Genomic DNA, 18,331 nt, shown 5'->3' with positions numbered 1-18,331 from the left:
TGGGGGATGAAGTCAGGTTGTGGCCAGGCGGGTTTCTAGAGTAAGTTTATTGAGTGTAATAGTGTTCTTGCTATTATTGAACTCGCAATTGGTAAAAGTAAACGTTTATTGTTGATCAAGTGTTGTGAAGCTATTCCGAGAATTGAGATATCCCAGACGACGGAACCACAGGTGGACAGTGAGACCTTTATGCTTTCTTGTCACGTTACGTCCCTTAGTCCCTGCGTCAGTACTATGTGTTGCAGTAAGTAGAAAGTTGGGTTTACGACGGATATTCTGGACGTCATTGCGGTTTGACGAGTTACGTCACGGAGCAGTCTTTTGGGTTTCAAGGTGATTTCTCGAGTCAGGTTCCCAGTCCTTTCCCCTCCTGTTGCTTTCTTCACCTCACACTACACAGGACCTCCCCGGTTTACGTTAAAGACAAGCACCATCCCTCCACACGCATTCACTTTTGGGAGCCACTCGGAAGCGTCGTAAGATATGGTGAACGCCACATGGCCAACATCAAGTGCCCATTCAAGTATGTCAAGTGAAGAAAAGTGGTGTAAGTGGTGGACGAAACATCCAATGAGATAATTCCACTGGCTGTGATGTAGGTACGGCATCGTTCGCGAAAGGCTCAAAGCTCAGGTAACAACTTGAAGTGAAATCCAAGGATTGAAAGACATGGATGGCTCGAGCGAGCAAGAAAAGCATCATCAGAGAAGCATCATTCATGGCATGGTGGGAAGAACGATACCCAGTGACAGTACAAGGTGAATGGCAAGTTGCCTCCTTCCTTTCGAAAGCATGACTGGCATGTTGGCAACGGTGGTCATTCCTGCCTATCGACCTTCTACAAAAGGAAAGGCATAAAGGGCAAGACCGTATGAAAGGCGAGAATGTGACTTTTTTTTTCTTTGCATGTCAAGATCGGACGAGGGAGGCAAGATCATCATTGAACTGCACTGGAGTGATCGACTTTCACCATCGTCTTCCGAGATGTCGATAAAGTCTGTACTTAGGCAGCGGAAGGAAATAGAATCGCTGAAGCGGCCTCGCATGACAAAGGAAGGAAGAGCAGATAGTTTCGAGAACCTGACAACCTAGACATGGTCTAACCGCGCCGCGGCGTACATGGAATGACTTCATGGGCTACCTCCAGGTAAGTTCTTGTTCAACCTATCCAAACAATTCATCCTCACTCTACCTTCATGGGCTGATGAAATGGGTTTATCCATTGTGTTCTCATTCGTGGCATATGACGGACGGGATGACGGAGCGGAGTCATAACGGAACATGCACCTCTCGCATAGACACTTAATTCTAGACACTTGGGAAAATGTCCGGGATCAACCATGGCGGTAGGTTACACATGTCCGTGAGGATATCAGCGGCTTTGTGAGTTAGACAAGGGCAGTGAAGTACCGTCCTAGAGCTCTTATTGGATTATGGGCAACAACTAATACATGCGAGTATACACTTATATCATCATCATTACCTCCGTTGTTGTCGAGGCCGGTTTCACTTAAAGTGTGGCTTGAAGCTCTTCTATCATTGTGGCAAAGTCGAACTCCGGGATATCAGCTCTATCAAAAAGCCGTGTCGTTGTTCAGAGTACCTTGGCTCTCGGTATCTATCCAGCCGTTGCCGTTGTCGTTGTACACTGCAGGTGAGACATCCTAACAATAATAAGCAAGGTGAGGTAACCCTGATTTCGGAGAATTTACTAGTGTAAGTCATGGTTTCGATATCTCCACGCCCCCCCACGTTTTCATAAGGTTTCAGTTCCACGTTTTCTTGTCTTTCGTCTTTTCAGGTACACGTGTACTCAGATTTAGGTTCTGATCCTGTCCACGATTAGGTTCCGCTTTTCTTCGCCACTATCACCATCCCACCGTCTTTCGGACGGTCTTGCACTAGTATGGTGTACATATTCTTTTCCTTGCTCGAAAAGAAGATCGACACATATCGTACCATATAATCCAATTGTTGGAACTGGGCCACATCTTGTTTTATGCCCGAGACGCTAGAGAGGCGCACCTAGGTACGAGCGACAGGACAGGCAGGTAGGCATGGATGGAATGATGCAAGTGCGTCAAGTTGAAAAGCTTACGCAACCCACATCACCGGTGCTGGGGAAAACGTCATGTCACCCCATCAAGGCACAAGCGGAGACAGAGGTCGATCTCTTCGATTTCGGGCCGTTACTCCATCATTATTCCCCGGACCGGAGTTTCAACGTTTTCTGTGTACACTAGCCCCGTTTCTTACATGTTCCAGAAAACAGGATTTATCGGGGTGTTCTTGGTTTGGGTGGATGGGGGAAAGAGCTGAGTGGTTGAGTGGGTGACTTATGGGAGGGATTCGGGAAACTTGGTCTCGCTTGCTTCTTTCCCCCTAGTGTACGATCTTGATTCCATTTCTTGGCTCTCTCCGTCGTCCCAGTTTGCCCGCTTTTCCTGCTCAGGGTCCAATATTGTGAGAAGTCTTTCCCGCGCTCACACTGGCAGAGCGGGCGCTTCTCTCTTTCTGGAAGGAGATCTGAAGAAGCTGGAGCTGAAAGGGGGAACGCCCGTCGTTGCCATGGCCCCACTAATATACGTTGATTCTACTTGAGTTTACATGCCTCTACCTACCTTGACTAACGCCATGTTCGGTGCTGTGACTATTCGTAAAGTTGCCGCATGTACAGGTACTGCTAACTTTTGGTGCTTCTGTTCCCCCTTTGACCATTACATCAATCAGTCTTTCAAACTCCCATAACGCCCGCTCTAATCCCATTTTTGACAAAGTAGCCCATACAATGCTGCTCAAGAAAACGAAATGTTTGGCTTCAACTGCTGGCCATTCCCAAACACAGTGGGGATCCTAATCGTCAACTGAATCCCCTCCGTCGTCGACTTGACATCCAGAAAGATGTCCGAGGGGCTCTCCCCCGGATTCTCCTTTCTCCACGCAGCCGCGTTGGCCCTCCTCTCTTCTTCCGTTCTCCTCGGTGGTCTTGATTGTTCACGTTGCGGCTCTTCCTCGGCAGCTCCCTCTTTCTCATCCTTGTCAGCCTCTTCATAGTGTGGCACAGGTACCCCCCTTTCCTCCTCTCTCCCCCTCCCCTTCCCCTTCCCCTCTCCTTTCTGATCCTCCTCCTTTTCTTGCCTCTCCCTATGCACAGGATTGTTATGATCCAAAAACTTTCCCACCACATTCCCCTGCGCGTCCAAAATATTGCCGTCATGATCCACCATCAACGCCGTGTTGTTTCTGCTCATAATCTCTGCAAGACTCATCATCGGTTTTGGTGCTGCTTCCTCGGGAGAAGCAGTCTTCTTCCCAACCTCAACATCAGCCACATATCCAAGCAACTCCCCCTCATCCCCCAAGATATCCCCCTGGTCGTTGGACACTTGCCTGCCCACAATCGAAGGTAAATCGCCTCCGGCGTGAGCGAGGATTGTACCTGTTCGGGGATCGATGATATCCCCGTATTCGTCAACGGTTTTGCCTTTGAGGTAGGAACCGATGTAGGGAGGGAGTTGGGGGCGCGAGGAGGGAGAGACGGAGATGCCGCCCTTTTCGCTGTTGCTGCGGGAAGCGATTTTGGGGGTGCTCCCTATTGGCCCAATTTTGCCTATGGGTGCAACATAAGCTGGGTCTCCGGGCAGGGTCTTCTTTTGGTGTTTTGGTGGTGGAGGTGGTGGCCTTTCTGGTGACTTGTCAATGTTTGGTGTCGATTGTGGTGATTGCGCTGGCCGTGGTCGTGAGTAATTTGCTGGTGGTGATCGCGGCGCGTCCGTGATATCTTCAATCTCAACATCGCTTCCACTTTTGCTGCCGTGTCGTGCTTCTTCTGCTTTCTCGTCGGCGTCTTCTTCATACACGTAGTCGGTCATCCCATCTCGTGTCGACCGTTCATCGCTGGCGAAGCCGCCGCGGGAAGTAGTTGTAGAAGGTCTGGGACGCCCAATATGGGAAGCCGCCCCGTTCCTGCTCTGCCGAGCGGAGGACGAGGAAAAAGCAGCTTGCTGGTCGCCACCGGCGGAACTGTCGCGATCCGACGGAGACGAGAATTTCGAGGTCATGCTACGGTGTAGCTGACCTAGGAACTTGTTCTTCCTGGACCAAGCCAGCTTGTTTAGGAGACTGTTTTCCGAGCTGGACGAGGTATCTACAAAGCGGGCTGCCGCACAAGCAAACCTCCACCAGGATTAAGTCGTGGGCCAAGGCAGTTGTAGATGCTAGGCACGCCTCTTCCGCTAGTGGTTGTGCGTGGTTTGTAGTATATTTTGTGTGGATGTGGGTATCTCGGTAGTAACGGGCATTAACAGCAGCAGATAGAGCATCCAGCGGTCCGAGTTTCGAAAACAACAAAGGCAATTAGTCACCACTGTCAGCCACGCCCAAGCCCAAGCCCGCGCCCGCACCCAAACGTGACAAGGCAATGGCAAGGTGGCTTCGAACTTGAAGAGGGGTCAAGACTGCAGGCCGGTGAAGCAGCGAAAAATGGTGAGGCGCAGCAGCCCAAACGTGTACCGTACTGTACGTGCGCGCGCCGTCCGTGGTGTCCGTGTCCGTTGATTTGTGTGTCGTCGTCGTCTACTGGGCTGTACGAATTCAAAGGTTGGCTGCGAGAAGAGGTCTGTGACTGAATGAACGTACATGCCATAGTTCCTTGGATGCGAAGGGACATGATGGAGGGGTATATGGTACGATGGTTGCGTTAGACGAAGGACGCGCTGCCTTGCTTGACCAAGATCATGACATCACATGCCACTGTTGTTGTCAAGGTAGATAGTGGTTGGTGTGGACATCTTCTAGCTGATTCCGCCTTGGAGATAATTCAGCTGGCCAGTCAGATCGAATGTGTTAGTGCTTGGTGAGGTGCCCGTTGGAAGGTGTATCTCTCTTCCTGATTCAGGGACGGCTCGGTCTAATCACAATGTGATCAGGGCCTTGACTGTGAGAAATTACTCTGATACATCTTGTTTCCTTTCGTTATACCAACTAGACAAGCGCGTGATACTGTTGGAGTTCCATAGACAAAAGTCAGCGATTAACAGATATCAACACGATGCCCGGAAGGTAGATGTCCGGAAGATAGTGTTGTGGCCCACCTTGGCGAGCAGCAAGAAACAGGTTTCTGCCGCTTCCATTCTCCTGGATGAAACGCCCTAGTGAAGAACAAGGACCGGAAGGTTTCACTTCGGGAAATAAATCCTGAGATCAGATCCCACGATGTGACGTTCAGGGTTTGCGGAGAATAAAAACCAAGACAAAGGGCAACGAAGCAAGTGGAGGTGAGAAGTCGGATGGGTAACTGCAGCGGGCAGTTGGAATGTCGATGCGGGTCCTTGCTGCCCCGTGGTTCCCTCGATTTAGTCCAAGTGTTAGTGCAACGATGTCTTGGCGCACCTTCGGGCCGGGCTCGTCGTAGACAAAACAGTCGAGACCTTTGACATTATACCTTGGGTATACTCCTACTACGCATCCAAGGTCTTTGTAACACCTCTGGTTTGAAGTTCTAGGCAATTTCTAAATGAAAATATACAAATAGGACTCTAGCCGATGTCTTTTCGAATTATTGTAATCCCTCTCATAGTTTTGCAACGGCCTTTTCTTTAATCTCAACGAGTAGTAGTAGACTGGTTTACCTTAGCCTGTTGGTTAGTCTCACTTATTTTGTCTCGGACGAGCCGGGTTAGGTGACACAGCAGCGGTGGCATTCCTCCCATGTCACGGGTGCTGGCCTGGGAGGTTCAGAGATCCGTCACCCTGACTTGAGTTGTGATTACACGGAATTAGCAGGATCGCGTTGCACAATGGCTATTGTTCTTGACGTGATCGGGCGTCAAATTCATGTCTCGTTCGGCGACCAGGAGGTGGGAGAATTATCGTGATGGACAACGCTCTCTCAACAAAGCAGCAACAGCCATGATAGCGGAACGACAGAATACTATGTTCCAAGTTCAATCAAACTCCCGCAACTTATAGGTAGGCATTATGTATAGCGCTTGAAGAGAAGAATCATAAAATTGTACAGCCCCCAAAGAATCGAAACCAGAACCACAGAATGCCGTTAAACTCCTTTGACAATGTGTGAGAAGAAGCAAAGAACTTCCTTCTCTGTCCCGTCTTTCCCTTTCATGAACTCTTCATGATCATTACCAATCTTAAGCCGAATCCGTATCCCAATTCTGATTCCAATCCAATCCGAAAAACTCCACCTATTCCCAATCAAAAGAAGCTTTTTCCGCTGCCGCCATTTCAAACGGGGAACGGCAGGGTACTGGACCGGGGGAAACTAGTTGCTTCAGTTCCTAAAGAATTAGTCCCATGTTTCAGTAACCATTTTCTGCTTTCTCTTGCTTCTTGGCGTCGAACGGTGTTGATGAAAGTTGCGCCATGCAGGACACTCCCGTCCTTCTCCTTCTCCTTCTCCTTTCATTCGGGCGCCATAATCGTACAACAGAAGACAAAGTGATGTCTGGGTTTTGGTTCTGCGCGTGAACCAGTTCTGTGTCTTGTTTGGCGGGGTTGAGGCGCCCCTTTCAAGACATGAACTCAAGTTTCTCTACATCGACCTTTAGCCCAAGGCAAGAAACAGGGGTTGAACGGTTTCATGGATAGGTAGAGGTAGGTAGGTAGAGGGTGACGTGATCAAAGACTGAGAATAATCCCCTGGCGTTGGTCATTTGGAAATCGCAGATGGAGGGAAAAGTTTCAACGCACGCAACAAAAGCAACATGCCTGAAACGAACTCTCTCATCGCTGTCATCCAAAAGCCAAGAGGTGTTCTTTCTGTGCAGGTCAAAAGCCAAATGGGTGGGTGGGGTGGGGTGTGGGGGGGGTTGAAGTTATTCGCAGAATTGCAACACCACGGAAAAGAGCACGAAGACAATGAAAGAAGACCAGATACTCACAACAGAGCCAGCTCCAGGTCCCCATGGATCTTTGCTTTGAGCGTTATTTCAACGTCGAGATTGAGGTCGAGTCTAAGCCTCAAGGTGTCGGACTTCCCACCACCACCACCACCACCACCTTGTTGGTGATTCTGGACAGCACCGCCCGCGACGCCACCCAACGCGCCCGTAACGCCTTGGGTGAGACCGCCGACCGTGTTATTAACGTTGTCGAGGGCGAGCGAGTCGAGAGGGCCCTGCTTCTTGCCGCGCTTACGCCGGGGAGGGGGGGCGTAGTCCTCGGATTCGGACTCGGATTCGTAGGTTTGCGCCTGCTTCTTTGGCTGACGCTTAGACTTCTTGCTCGTGTCAGAGCCGCTTTGGGTGGACATGTTGGCGGTGTTTGGTAGATGTAGATCCGAAGAAAGAGTACGAAATTTGGTCGGTGTCAAGAACTGTTGTCTTTTCAAGAAAAAATTATGAACTTTCTCGGAACGTCTCAAATACTGAAAAAGGAGCAAGCCTTTATTTAAAATAAGGTATCTTGAGGTGTGGTCCAAAGAGTGGTAAAACTAACACAGGGCCCATGGGAACCGAGCTTCAACAATGAAGTCATCGAGATCCCGTTGTCCGGTGAGGCTACCTCCTGTTTAGTGGCGAGGACGTTGCAACACCCCATTCCCGTCACGCATGCCTATGCTATGCAAGTCCACCATACGGAACTGCATGTAGTATGCGCCAGGAATTTCCCATCATTTGTGCTGTTCAAGTCGGCTGTTGGGTGCCTTGTGCAGCCATCCCCCCCTTCTCTCTCCTAGTTGGTCGGCTTCTTAGCCATGAGGTGAACATCAGCGGAGACAGGACCGAGTTAGAATCCAGTTTTCGTTTTCTTGCTATCAGGGTTGCATAAATGTGACAAGACCGGGCCAAGCCACCCTGGTCGTCAAAAACCCGATTAATATCAGCATTGATGACAATTTCCGGGCCCTATCACCGCTAGGTACCCTTCATTCCATGATATCGCGATCTTATGCAGTGAGCCCACCATCTCATCACATTACAATTCTTGTATTATCCCTGCATGATCCATACCAATACGTTTATGTTCCTAGCCATTGGCGCCCTTGACGTATCGGCTTTCCATCCCCAACTGCATTCGACGACGCAGCAGGATCGGAACCCATTTCACAGGCTTCTGTACTTGCGGCAGAGCAGGAGGAGCTTCCCCACCATCATCCTGCTTGTCCTCCGTTTTCACCTCTGTCTTCTTCCCCTCGGTGTCTCCACCTCCGGTTTGCTGGCCTTCGTTCTTCCCAGCTTCCTTTTTGGGTTCCTTTTCAAATGTCTTTATGGGCTTTCTTGGTTCCCCGGTTTCACTGCCGCTGAACTCAGAATCATCTTCCGCTTCTGACTCTTCCGATTCTCCCTCTGATTCCTCGTCTGAATACTCTTCCTCTCCAGCATAACTACCGCTTGATCCCCTGATCTTCCTATCCTTGTCCCAGTAAACGCACCATCTCTGGGTTTCCTCGTCTTGAACAGCAACAAACTGTAAGGTGTCCCCTTCGAGCGTCAGCCACGTCTCGTCATCGCTCCAGTACCAAGGACCGATGGTATGCCCAATGGTAGCTTGACGGCCGCCGTGATTAACCATGCCAGTGTCCTTATCGCAATAAATCCAGTTTAGCATGGGCGGATCGTCTGCTATCGTGCTCACCATGCCCAGGTGCTTCTCTTCAGAGGGGTATGTGAAGTAGTACCCCATAAACCTATGGCCTGGCATGGGATAGTCGGGATGGTCGATCCATAACTGTCAGACGTGTAAGCCAAAGGGTATTATCATATGGTGGGGGGTGCAGGAAATGGGGGGGGGGGGCTGATGTCATTCATCGCTTCTCCATCTGAAGTCTGGATGACAGCTGAATGGTAATGGAAACCAAACTTACTCTTCCATCTCTCAACACACAAAAACACTCTTCCGACGGTCCTCCATCGAGGGATATAGAGGCTGTCAACTGGAACTTGGCTTTCTCTTTAGATGCGTTATTGGCTTTTTTCTGCGCACTCAAGGCTTCGCAGACGCCTATTGTTGTGGGAATTCCCGCAATGATCAGAAGGCCGATAACCATGTCTCCTTGATTCCGTAGCTGGGGTTTACTTGATCGAGTTGTCAACAACGAGTGTCTCTTGGGTCTTGGAACAAAAAATGTGGTAGTAGTTCGCTTTGGTTGAATGTTTTGGGTACCGTATGTAGTTTTACCAGGTGCTTCCTTCCACTTAGAGACACCATGATATACTATAATTACCCACAGTTAGCGTGCATCCGTTTCTTTCTCTTCTTGAAACAAACTGTTTCGTGCCTGGCGATGCGTCCCTAGCTGTAGCTGTAGCTGTTATGTTGTATCCACACCCCCCGTCCCCCTGTCGCCTCGATGTCATCTCAATGCACGTAACGTTCGCGATCCCACCCTCCAAAAGCTTGATCTCCAAATAAGATCCGCTCTTTAGGTCGGTTCGACGTCATAGCTCGCTTATCCCCGCGACAGAACCTAATGCGACGACTTCGTCTGATGTGCAAGGGCTTTATCAGACACGCAGCAGGTGGGCGTGTGGTTTATGCAAGAGAACGGGTATTATGCTCCGTTTTTTTTTGGGATGGCATTACATCCTTTAGGTCTTGGGAAACGGCTCCCCATGTCGTCACTCTGGGGGAACTGGGGTAGGTCAGCTTCGTCGCGCAGTGGATTAGTGGATGGAGAGCTACCTACCTGCATGTGGTGGTCTCATGGTGGGAAGCCATGTGTTTCTGTTTCAGTCTTCAAGGTATGATGACATGAGTTGATTGCATCAGGGTCCTCGACTTTTGCTCCGTTCTTTCGCGCTGTGACCCTGTTGATGATCTTGGGCTGCCTTGTGCACATTACCTCTATCCGGAATTATTGGCAAGGTTGGATACCAAATATGCGTCCTGTCCTTTAAACCTGTATTAACCTTTTCAATACCTACTCTTTGGTCTCCTGTTCTAGCTGTTCTCTAGAAACTCATTTGTAAAGTCAAAACATCTCTCTTTCCTTTCCCATCTGTCTTTGTGACACCATAGCAACCTTGCGCAGGAAATACCTCTACACATTACCAGGAAAGAAGATGGATCCTGTGAGTGTATTCCCGGTTTGAGGTCGACGCTGGCAACTAACATCGCCCAGACACCAAACAACAACGACCAGGCCCCAAAGCCAGAAGCTGCGGAGAAGAAGGATGAACACACGGAACAAACCCAGGATGGAACAACGGGTCCCAATCCAGAGATCAGCAACGTCAAAAAGAATGACAACGACGATGATGAGAAGCAGAACGACGATAACAATGAGAGGGATAATAACGAACAGAAAGATGATGATGATGATGATGACGACGACAGGTCTGAAAACGATTCCGAGGCAGAGGAAGAGGAAGAGGAAGAGAAAGCAGGTGGCAGGGCTAAAAAGCACGCCGCTACCATTGAAGAGTCTTCCTCGGAATCTCAGCCTTCCACGCCCAAGGACGAGGAAGCTCCGCAGCCCAAGTTCATGCGCGACGAAAACAAGAGGAAGAAGAAGAACCGCAACCAGGAGGTCGCTGAAAGGCCTCGTCGCCGTCGCCGTCCCCGCTTCGCCGACCAAGAGGATTCCGAAGAAGAAGAGCCAAAGTCGTACCGCCAGAGGCAAGCGCTGCAGCAGCAGAAACAGCAAAACCAGATGATGTTGATGCAGCAACAACAACAACAACAGCAGATGCAGCAAGGCGGCGGTGGCAATGGAGGCAAGAACCCACTCAGGCTGAGATTAGACCTCAATTTAGAGGTGGAAATCGAGTTGAAGGCACACATTCATGGTGATTTAACGCTGGCCCTGCTGTAGGTGAATCCCTTTTCTTTTTCCCTTTCTTAATATTCCCTTCTTTCAGTTGTGTGGGTGGCTTGGGTTTTGTGCTCGAGTCCAAGTTCTTCCCCCCTTATGACAATTATCAACAACGAACATTTCACACCCGCGAGAGAGTCAATGGAGGCTAACAATTGCGCTTTGTTCCATCTTCACAGTGACGGTTAGAAACGATCCTGATATACGCGTTGCCTTTTTTTTTTTTTTTTTTTTTCTTTTTTTTTTTTTTTTTTTTTTCTTCTTTTTTTTTTCTCGGCGGCGTTCGGGGCGCATCAATGTGTATATGACGGATATGATGGTCTTGGTATCGGTGGATGGCACACGTTCTCAAGTTCGCTGTGATATGCAGCGCATGGAAAGCTGCTCACTGTATCGAGAGGTTTCAATGTGGTCATGATGCTGGAAGTTCTTTGGTTCTATTGTACACTTTCATCATGATGTATTGTACGTTTACGAGTTGGTAAAGTCTGATATGCTTCTGCTCTTCTCTGGACACAGCGTAATGATCAGGAACACGGAGTCCTATGACAGTATATATATCTTCAAAGAAACATGCTACGTGTAACATCACGTTTGTCGTCGTGCCCTTTTATATTATCGTGTTCTTCACTCTGTGGATAACTGCTTATCTTGTACAGTCCAGTACTGGTTTGGTTGTTAGTTCGAGACCTCGTGTCAACTCTCGTATGCGTTTTCGTAGCTAACTAATGCGTGATCCCATCTTGGATATGCTATTTCTGATGTTAAAAGGCCATATCAATTCCGACTAATACCTTTTATTATTGGTGTTAGCTATTCTGATTTGTCCTCGCGAGGTTTGGGACTGTTCGGGATAGATTTCGTCTAGTGTACAGAGTATGGTATAGTACTTCGAGTATGTTGCGTGCCATGGAAAGCTGACAAACAAACCAGCATCAGACTGTATGTCCTTCCTTTGAGTTGCGTATGCGCCCAATGGCATGTCTCATATTATACCTCAAGTTATTCCATCCCTAAAACCTTCCGAATATCTTTTAATCAAAAGTTTAGTTCCAAAATCTCCCCGAGTTTGCTCTTCGTCAACAACTGAGGACAGAAGTTATTCAACCACTTGGGAGTGACGTCATTCCCTACTTTATTAGTCTCTTATCTCATCACCCCCTTGACCGAATGGAAGGCACACAATCCTATGGTGCATCACGTGAGTTCGCATTACAGCGACAAGGATTCCGCGTTCGTTCTCTCCCGTGTGGGGAAATCCATCGGTGTCTCGAACCTCCGACTCGCACCGACATGTGAAGGTAAGGGTTGATTTCCAACCTAACCCATTCTCCAACTTTTAGTTGTGTTGCGTCTGCGAGTTTGGAAAAGTGTAGAAGGAGGGGCTCGAATTTTCTCTTCTTTATCGGAACTTTCCTTCCACAAGTGGAAACCACAACATTCTGGTATCCTCAAAGGCATTTCGATACGTATCCTGCCAACCTTGAGCAACAATGCCAAAGCGGCCCTACACTTCTGGCGTCGGAGCGGCTGCTTCCGATCGCCGAGATGAAGCACGTCGCCGTCGATTGAACGCTGATAGCTCGTCCTCGGGGCCCTCTCAATCACAGTATGTCCCACAGTCTACCAGCACCAATGGCCTCTCTTCGTCGAGCCAAACAAGCTCCGGACGACGGCAACTACCTTGGCAAACGCCACCAGGCACACAGGGTGCCCAGAGCAGGCACAACACCCAGGGAGCAACAAGCACTCTCTCAGCACGTAGCAGCCAAGCAACTCCGAGCTCGCAGCATCGTCCTCCGGAACATGTGCAGGCCATCCATGACACCCTGAACTGGCTCAGCACCCAGCCCGACATACTCGAGTCGGACGATGAAGCCGAGGTCATTGACCTTACCCAGGCCGATCCTGGCCCTGTCCTCGAATTCTATGGACATTTCGGTTCGTATACCATACCTCCGACTGCTGCCTACTTCCCACGCTAATTCAAGATAGATGGCAAGATTGTCGGTGTGCGATACTACAACGGCGTAGCCTCTCCCGGTGAAGTGGTTGTCTGCAAGAGAGAACCACAGAACCAGTACGACCCCAATGCTATTCGTGTAGATAACGTGTTGGGCACACAGATAGGTCATATCCCGAGGACCGTTGCTGCTAAGCTAGCCCCTTACATGGTATGTATACCCCTCGATTCACTTCAGCCATTTCCATTTCTAATCCAATCCAGGACAACGGCGACCTTGTAGTTGAGGGCATGCTTACTGGAGAGAAAGAATTCTACGACTGCCCCGTTCGACTCTATTTCTATGGCACGAGCGCGCCACTTCAACGAGCCAGGCTCGAGGAACGGCTGAAAAAGGACAAACTCGTCAAAGCCACCCAACTCAACCAAACACGCAAAGCAAATGAGGAGCAGAGAAAGAAACGGACACTTGAACTCAGGGGCAATGGTACCTATGGCTTCCCTAGCCAAACGCAAGAGCCGGAGCCCCAAGTTACAATGGAACAGTTGGCCAAGATGAGCGAGGTCACTAACTTCCGCTCCGGCGGTGATATGATCAAGTCACTCGCCATGAGTGAGGAGGACCTGGCCAACCTTCCAATGGCTTCCCAGCCCGAAAAGTTGCGCGCAAAGTTGCTTCCCTATCAGCTTCAAGGCCTTGCTTGGATGATCTCTAAAGAGAACCCTACAATGCCTGCAAAGGGGTCTACCGACTCAGTACAGCTCTGGCAGCATACCGCCGACGGCCGGTACTACAACATGGCAACAGGCTTCTATAACAAGTCTCCCCCACAGCTAATGTCAGGCGCCATATGTGCCGATGACATGGGCCTCGGCAAAACTATCCAGATCATCAGCCTCATCATGACCGAAGGCCTGGGTACTGGCCCTACCCTCATCGTCGCCCCCGTTGGTGTGATGAGCAACTGGAAGCAGCAGATCAGACGCCATGTTCACGAGGAACATCAGCCAAAGATCGTCATATATCATGGAAGTAAACGCAAAGAATTTGCCAAAACGCTCCAAGACCAAAATGTGGTGATTACCAGCTACGGAACCTTGTCCGATGACGCTCTAGTAAAGACTCGCTGGAGAAGAGTGGTTCTTGACGAAGGACACAGGTGGGTCAAACAATGCATGGTCTGGGTACCCTACGTACAATGCTAACAAAAGTGATATAGCATTCGTAATGCCAAAGCCCAAGTAGCTCAGAATGCTTGCAAATTGGAAGCCAAGTCCAGATGGGTACTTAGCGGAACGCCAATGTGAGTTGGACAATCAACAATGTTTACGTGCAGTACTGACAAGACTCTCTACGTAGAATCAACACGATTCGTGATCTCCATTCGTTACTCAAGTTTCTCCGCATAACAGGCGGAATTGAACAGTCAGAAATCTTCAACACTGTTCTCACAAGGCCACTTGCCAACGGGGAGCCCAAGGGTGAAGCTCTGTTGAAAAGTTTAATGAAAGATCTCTGCATTCGCAGAAAGAAGGATATGAAGTTTGTTGATTTGAAGCTTCCGGAGAAGACAGAACATATTTCTCGCATCACCTTCTGGCCCGATGAGCAGAAGAAGTACGATGCTTTACTGTAAGCTCCTCCACATCTTCTAATCTTCACAATGCTAGTGAGCTAACACATGAATCAGGTCTGAGGCACAGGGCGTTCTGGAAAACTACCGGACGCAGTCGAAGCGCTCACAGGGACAATTTCAGGGTGTCCTGGAGAGACTGCTAAGGCTTCGACAAACGTAGGTATCCCAAGGTGTTGAGCACAGTGAAGATGCTAACCAGACTCTAGTTGCAATCACTGGGTGTTGTGCAAGAAGCGCATCACAGAAGTTCTCGAGCTTCTCGCAGACAAAGATGTGGTTGATCTCACCGATGAAAACCGCGCCATTCTGCAACAGGCACTTCAACTCTACATCGAGAGTCAAGAAGAGTGTCCTATCTGCATTGACCCGCTGAGCAACCCGATCATCACACATTGCAAGCACGTCTTTTGTCGAGGTTGTATTGACAAGGTCATTGAAGTGCAGCAAAAGTGCCCCATGTGCCGCGCTCCCCTCTCGGAAGACAAACTTCTTGAACCAGCGCCCGAGCACTCGGCCACTCAGGACGAAGAGGAACTTGAATCTGAGACCAAGAGCTCCAAGACCGAAGCTGTGTTGGCGCTTGTCAAAGGCACCCTGGATAAGGAGGGTTCCAAAATTATTATCTTCAGTCAATGGACCTCCTTCCTCACCATCATCCAACACCAGCTAGACGAAGCCGGGTACACTTACACCCGGATCGACGGCAGCATGAACGCCGCCCAGCGCGACGCCGCCATCCGCGCCCTAGACTACGACCCCAACACGCGTATCTTGCTCGCTAGCTTGGGCGTGTGCAGCGTGGGCTTGAATTTGGTTTCAGCTGACACTGTCATTCTTGCTGACAGCTGGTGGGCACCAGCCATCGAGGATCAAGCTGTCGACCGAGTCCATCGGCTTGGTCAAACCAGGCCGACGACAGTGTGGAGGCTGGTAATGGACAATTCAATTGAAGAACGTGTGCTTGATATTCAGAAGGAGAAGAGAGAGTTGGTTGGCAAGGCTTTCCAGGAAAAGCAAGATGGTAAGAAGAAGGTCAAGGAGACGAGGATGGCTGATATTATGAAGCTGCTTTCTTAGTCTCTGGAATAAGGACTGTGGAGTCTCATGAGGAAAGATTTATGGTGGCTCAATGGATAGAGGAGCACCCGGATAGCTGGCTTAACTTTGTATTTGTGCGGGTTGTTTGGTAGTCTTGATCTTGTGTTTCACGACACTGGAGGTTAATGTGTCAGATTATGGCGGGCTGCAACTTTACACAGCTACTAGCATATAGAGAGAGGAAGCGGGTCATACGTGGTCATCATTGCATCACCTCGTCTAGACGTTGTCAGAAACAGCGTTGTAGATTCATGCATCAAGATATGGGAAGAGACAGATTAGAGAAATAGCTTTCATTTTTTCAACAAGATGCCCCAACAAGATGCCCAAATGGGCAGCATTGAATCATTCATGCCGTTTGTCTTATAACATTTCCTTCTACCCAGACGTTTTTGTTCCATCTATCCCGTGTCCAAAAATAGATTGAACATGCAATGTCAGCTGAGCCAAGAGGCAAGTACCTCAAGCTCATCTTTCAAGTCTTTCAAGTGTTTATACCAGCAACCCCAGCCGAAATAAAAGAAAGTTTCCCTAGTCCAAAATGCAAAAGATAGAAGAAGTGAAGATAAACTGTGTCAAATCATAAAGGACGGTAAAGAAGCGAAAGGTTGCTTTTGGGGGGCTAGCCACCTAGCCCACTATATCAAAGAGATCATCAAAGCAACCATGCCAGCCAGCCGGCCAGCCAAAGAAAGAAAAAAGAAAGAAAACAGGCTACTGCTTAGAAATCCGCGCGCTTATGCCTGTTAATGTGCATTGCCCGCCTCTGGTTCTTGTCACCCCTGCCACACCTGATGAGTGTGTTTTGGGCAGCAGTCTCAGTAGGAATGGCAACAGCAGCGGTGGTGGTGGTGATGGCGATAGAAGGGACAGTGGTGACAGGCTTGGAAGCGGCGGAAGAGGTGGTGATGAAGGTAGTAGCTGTGGCTGCGGGGATGCTGACGACGTTGTTGTTGGCCTTTTCATTGCTGGTGGTGTCGACAGGATCGTCCACCAAATCCGCACCCTTCATCACCCCGGGGACCTGGACGCTCGACTGCTCCGTCACATCTCCCCACCTCTTGCCCTTGTTCGGGGGACCGGTGAACTGCTTCGCATCACACGAGTTCGCAAGCGCCTGGCACTTCTCCTGTTCCCAGATCTTGCATCCCTTGATACCCGAGGGTGGGGCAGACTCGAAGCACTTCTTGCTCTGGGCCCAGCAGTTGTCCGCAGAAGCCCAGCATCCGTCTTCGTTGGTGTAGTCGGGTACCTCGAAGCCGCACCAGTTGGCGTTCTTGAGGAGGCAGTTGTCGGGGACGGCGCCAGAGAAGTTGGTGGGCGTGGTAAGGGCGGCCTTTGCGTTGGAGCCGGAAGAGGAAGTGGTAGGGCGGAAGGGCACGGGGCCGGGGATCTGGTAGGGAAGAAGACCCTTCATGTCGTACATGTTGAAGTTGAGACCCTTGTCGGAGGGGTGGACGTGGCCGGGGATGGAGGTTTCCTTGTCCGTGGGGATAGAGAGAGGGCCAGACGAGGAGCCTTGGACGTAAACCTGGGCGCAGTTGACGTAGAACTGCGGCTCGCAGTACCAGTTGCCGTCGGCCTTGGTGGTGACGTTTTGCATGGCGATCACCTCGGTGCGCAACAGGTAGGCGCCCGTGGGCATCCCCGTGGGCAAGCTGATGCTGAGGAGACCGTTGGTGTCGATGACCTTCTGCACCGCCCACTTCTTGGTGGACTCGTCGTACCCGTCATGCCAGATCTTGAACCAGCCGGAGCCGCCGGGGCTTTGGTCAAAGTCCGAGACAGCCTTGGCGTAGACGGAAATGGGACCCTGGTGCGACTCGTCGATGAAGCCGGGCCTACTGCCGTCGACGTAGGTGCGGAATTCAAAGGTCATCTTGGAGCCAGCGGTGGCGGGGATGGCGTAGTTGACCTTCTTGAGGCCGTCTCTGCCTGTTTGATGTGTGAGTGTCTTTGAGCAGCAGGCATGAGTGGGAAAGGATCCAAGACTCACCACAGATCATGTCATCGCTGTTCATGTTAATAACGGGGGCGTTGGCGATGTTGCCATCCATGGGCATACGGACGCCAGTACCATCTCCTTGGTTCTTGTCGTTGACGAAAACAGTTGTGAGGACAGTGTGGGCAGAAGCCAACGGGGCAAGGACCGTCGCCAGACCGGCGAGGACAGTGGTGGAGCGCATGATGGCTGATAGTATGTTTTGAGAGTGTCGATATGCGGCCAGCCACAAAAAGTGAAGTCGATGCTTTCGAGGAAAAAAGTCAAATGACCTTTATGCCGTTATGTGTGTATAAGGAGGGAATGGGCAAGCGATACCCAGAATGAATCACCAGTTTATTTCAACGTGGTGTTTTGGAGATACGTGTATGAAGGAAGGTAGGGAGAGAAAAGACCGGATCACAGACCTCGAGTCTGTTTCTGCAAAAGCTGAGGCTCCAAAGGAAGGAAGGGGGAGGAAAACACCAAGCTCTGGCACTTAAAGGATGGGCTAAGTAACAGGAAAGGGTCAAGAGAATAGAAGGGAACTCGGAAGGGATATATACAGAATGGGAAACCCCACACCCACTTACAACAAGCAATGAAGATTAGGTCAGGGATGCAGGGTACCGAGTGCTATCCGACCTTCTACTGCACTGTACCTGACAGTGCTACCCTAAAACCTACCCCTACCTGTCTAGCGTCCTCGGGCGGCGGCTGGCCCCCCCTCGTCGACTGGTAAGGTTCAGTTGGAGAGGTAAGCTTGTAAGGCAAGACAAGCCTCCTCCGGTCCCTGGTCTCGTCGAGGTAGGGTACCCTTGAATGACCCGTGATACCTTGACCAACCAAGCCCTCGAGACCCTCACAACACGAAGCAA

General features: G+C 50.1%; 8 protein-coding genes across 8 annotated transcripts; 2 read left to right on the top strand and 6 right to left on the bottom strand.

Moving 5' to 3' along the window:
• Window positions 1-827: 827 nt before the first annotated feature.
• Window positions 828-1,342, bottom strand: NEUTE1DRAFT_39400 (uncharacterized protein; the record flags this gene model as incomplete). Its single annotated transcript, XM_009850488.1, has 2 exons — window positions 828-976; window positions 1,249-1,342. The coding sequence occupies 2 exons, from the start codon at window positions 1,340-1,342 to the stop codon at window positions 828-830; spliced, it is 243 nt and encodes an 80-aa protein (XP_009848790.1).
• A 1,323-nt stretch (window positions 1,343-2,665) lies between these two features.
• On the bottom strand, window positions 2,666-4,669 carry NEUTE1DRAFT_79624 (uncharacterized protein; the record flags this gene model as incomplete). The annotated part of the gene is made up of 2 exons (XM_009851405.1): window positions 2,666-4,147; window positions 4,639-4,669. 2 exons carry the CDS (start codon window positions 4,667-4,669, stop codon window positions 2,796-2,798), a joined length of 1,383 nt encoding a protein of 460 aa, XP_009849707.1.
• Window positions 4,670-6,895: 2,226 nt separating this feature from the next.
• On the bottom strand, window positions 6,896-7,270 carry NEUTE1DRAFT_39506 (uncharacterized protein; the record flags this gene model as incomplete). Its single annotated transcript, XM_009850495.1, has 1 exon — window positions 6,896-7,270. The coding sequence occupies one exon, from the start codon at window positions 7,268-7,270 to the stop codon at window positions 6,896-6,898; it is 375 nt and encodes a 124-aa protein (XP_009848797.1).
• A 716-nt stretch (window positions 7,271-7,986) lies between these two features.
• NEUTE1DRAFT_128855 (uncharacterized protein) lies at window positions 7,987-9,665 on the bottom strand (the record flags this gene model as incomplete). The annotated part of the gene is made up of 3 exons (XM_009851404.1): window positions 7,987-8,688; window positions 8,825-9,174; window positions 9,647-9,665. The coding sequence occupies 3 exons, from the start codon at window positions 9,663-9,665 to the stop codon at window positions 7,987-7,989; spliced, it is 1,071 nt and encodes a 356-aa protein (XP_009849706.1).
• A 357-nt stretch (window positions 9,666-10,022) lies between these two features.
• Window positions 10,023-10,774, top strand: NEUTE1DRAFT_136540 (uncharacterized protein; the record flags this gene model as incomplete). The annotated part of the gene is made up of 2 exons (XM_009851403.1): window positions 10,023-10,031; window positions 10,082-10,774. The coding sequence occupies 2 exons, from the start codon at window positions 10,023-10,025 to the stop codon at window positions 10,772-10,774; spliced, it is 702 nt and encodes a 233-aa protein (XP_009849705.1).
• A 781-nt stretch (window positions 10,775-11,555) lies between these two features.
• Window positions 11,556-11,831, bottom strand: NEUTE1DRAFT_116529 (uncharacterized protein; the record flags this gene model as incomplete). Its single annotated transcript, XM_009851402.1, has 1 exon — window positions 11,556-11,831. The coding sequence occupies one exon, from the start codon at window positions 11,754-11,756 to the stop codon at window positions 11,562-11,564; it is 195 nt and encodes a 64-aa protein (XP_009849704.1).
• Window positions 11,832-12,267: 436 nt separating this feature from the next.
• NEUTE1DRAFT_79619 (uncharacterized protein) lies at window positions 12,268-15,561 on the top strand (the record flags this gene model as incomplete). Its single annotated transcript, XM_009851401.1, has 8 exons — window positions 12,268-12,383; window positions 12,540-12,715; window positions 12,770-12,948; window positions 13,002-13,897; window positions 13,958-14,041; window positions 14,098-14,370; window positions 14,429-14,530; window positions 14,581-15,561. The coding sequence occupies 8 exons, from the start codon at window positions 12,268-12,270 to the stop codon at window positions 15,449-15,451; spliced, it is 2,697 nt and encodes an 898-aa protein (XP_009849703.1).
• A 437-nt stretch (window positions 15,562-15,998) lies between these two features.
• Window positions 15,999-17,957, bottom strand: NEUTE1DRAFT_121272 (uncharacterized protein; the record flags this gene model as incomplete). The annotated part of the gene is made up of 2 exons (XM_009851400.1): window positions 15,999-17,407; window positions 17,469-17,957. The coding sequence occupies 2 exons, from the start codon at window positions 17,656-17,658 to the stop codon at window positions 16,194-16,196; spliced, it is 1,404 nt and encodes a 467-aa protein (XP_009849702.1).
• Between the last annotated feature and the right edge of the window lie 374 nt (window positions 17,958-18,331).

The sequence above is a fragment of the Neurospora tetrasperma genome (assembly GCF_000213175.1).
Source record: "Neurospora tetrasperma FGSC 2508 unplaced genomic scaffold NEUTE1scaffold_2, whole genome shotgun sequence".
Taxonomy (NCBI): domain Eukaryota; kingdom Fungi; phylum Ascomycota; class Sordariomycetes; order Sordariales; family Sordariaceae; genus Neurospora; species Neurospora tetrasperma.
The sequence above is the reverse complement of the archived record's forward strand: the minus strand, read 5'-3'. Positions and strand labels throughout refer to the sequence as shown.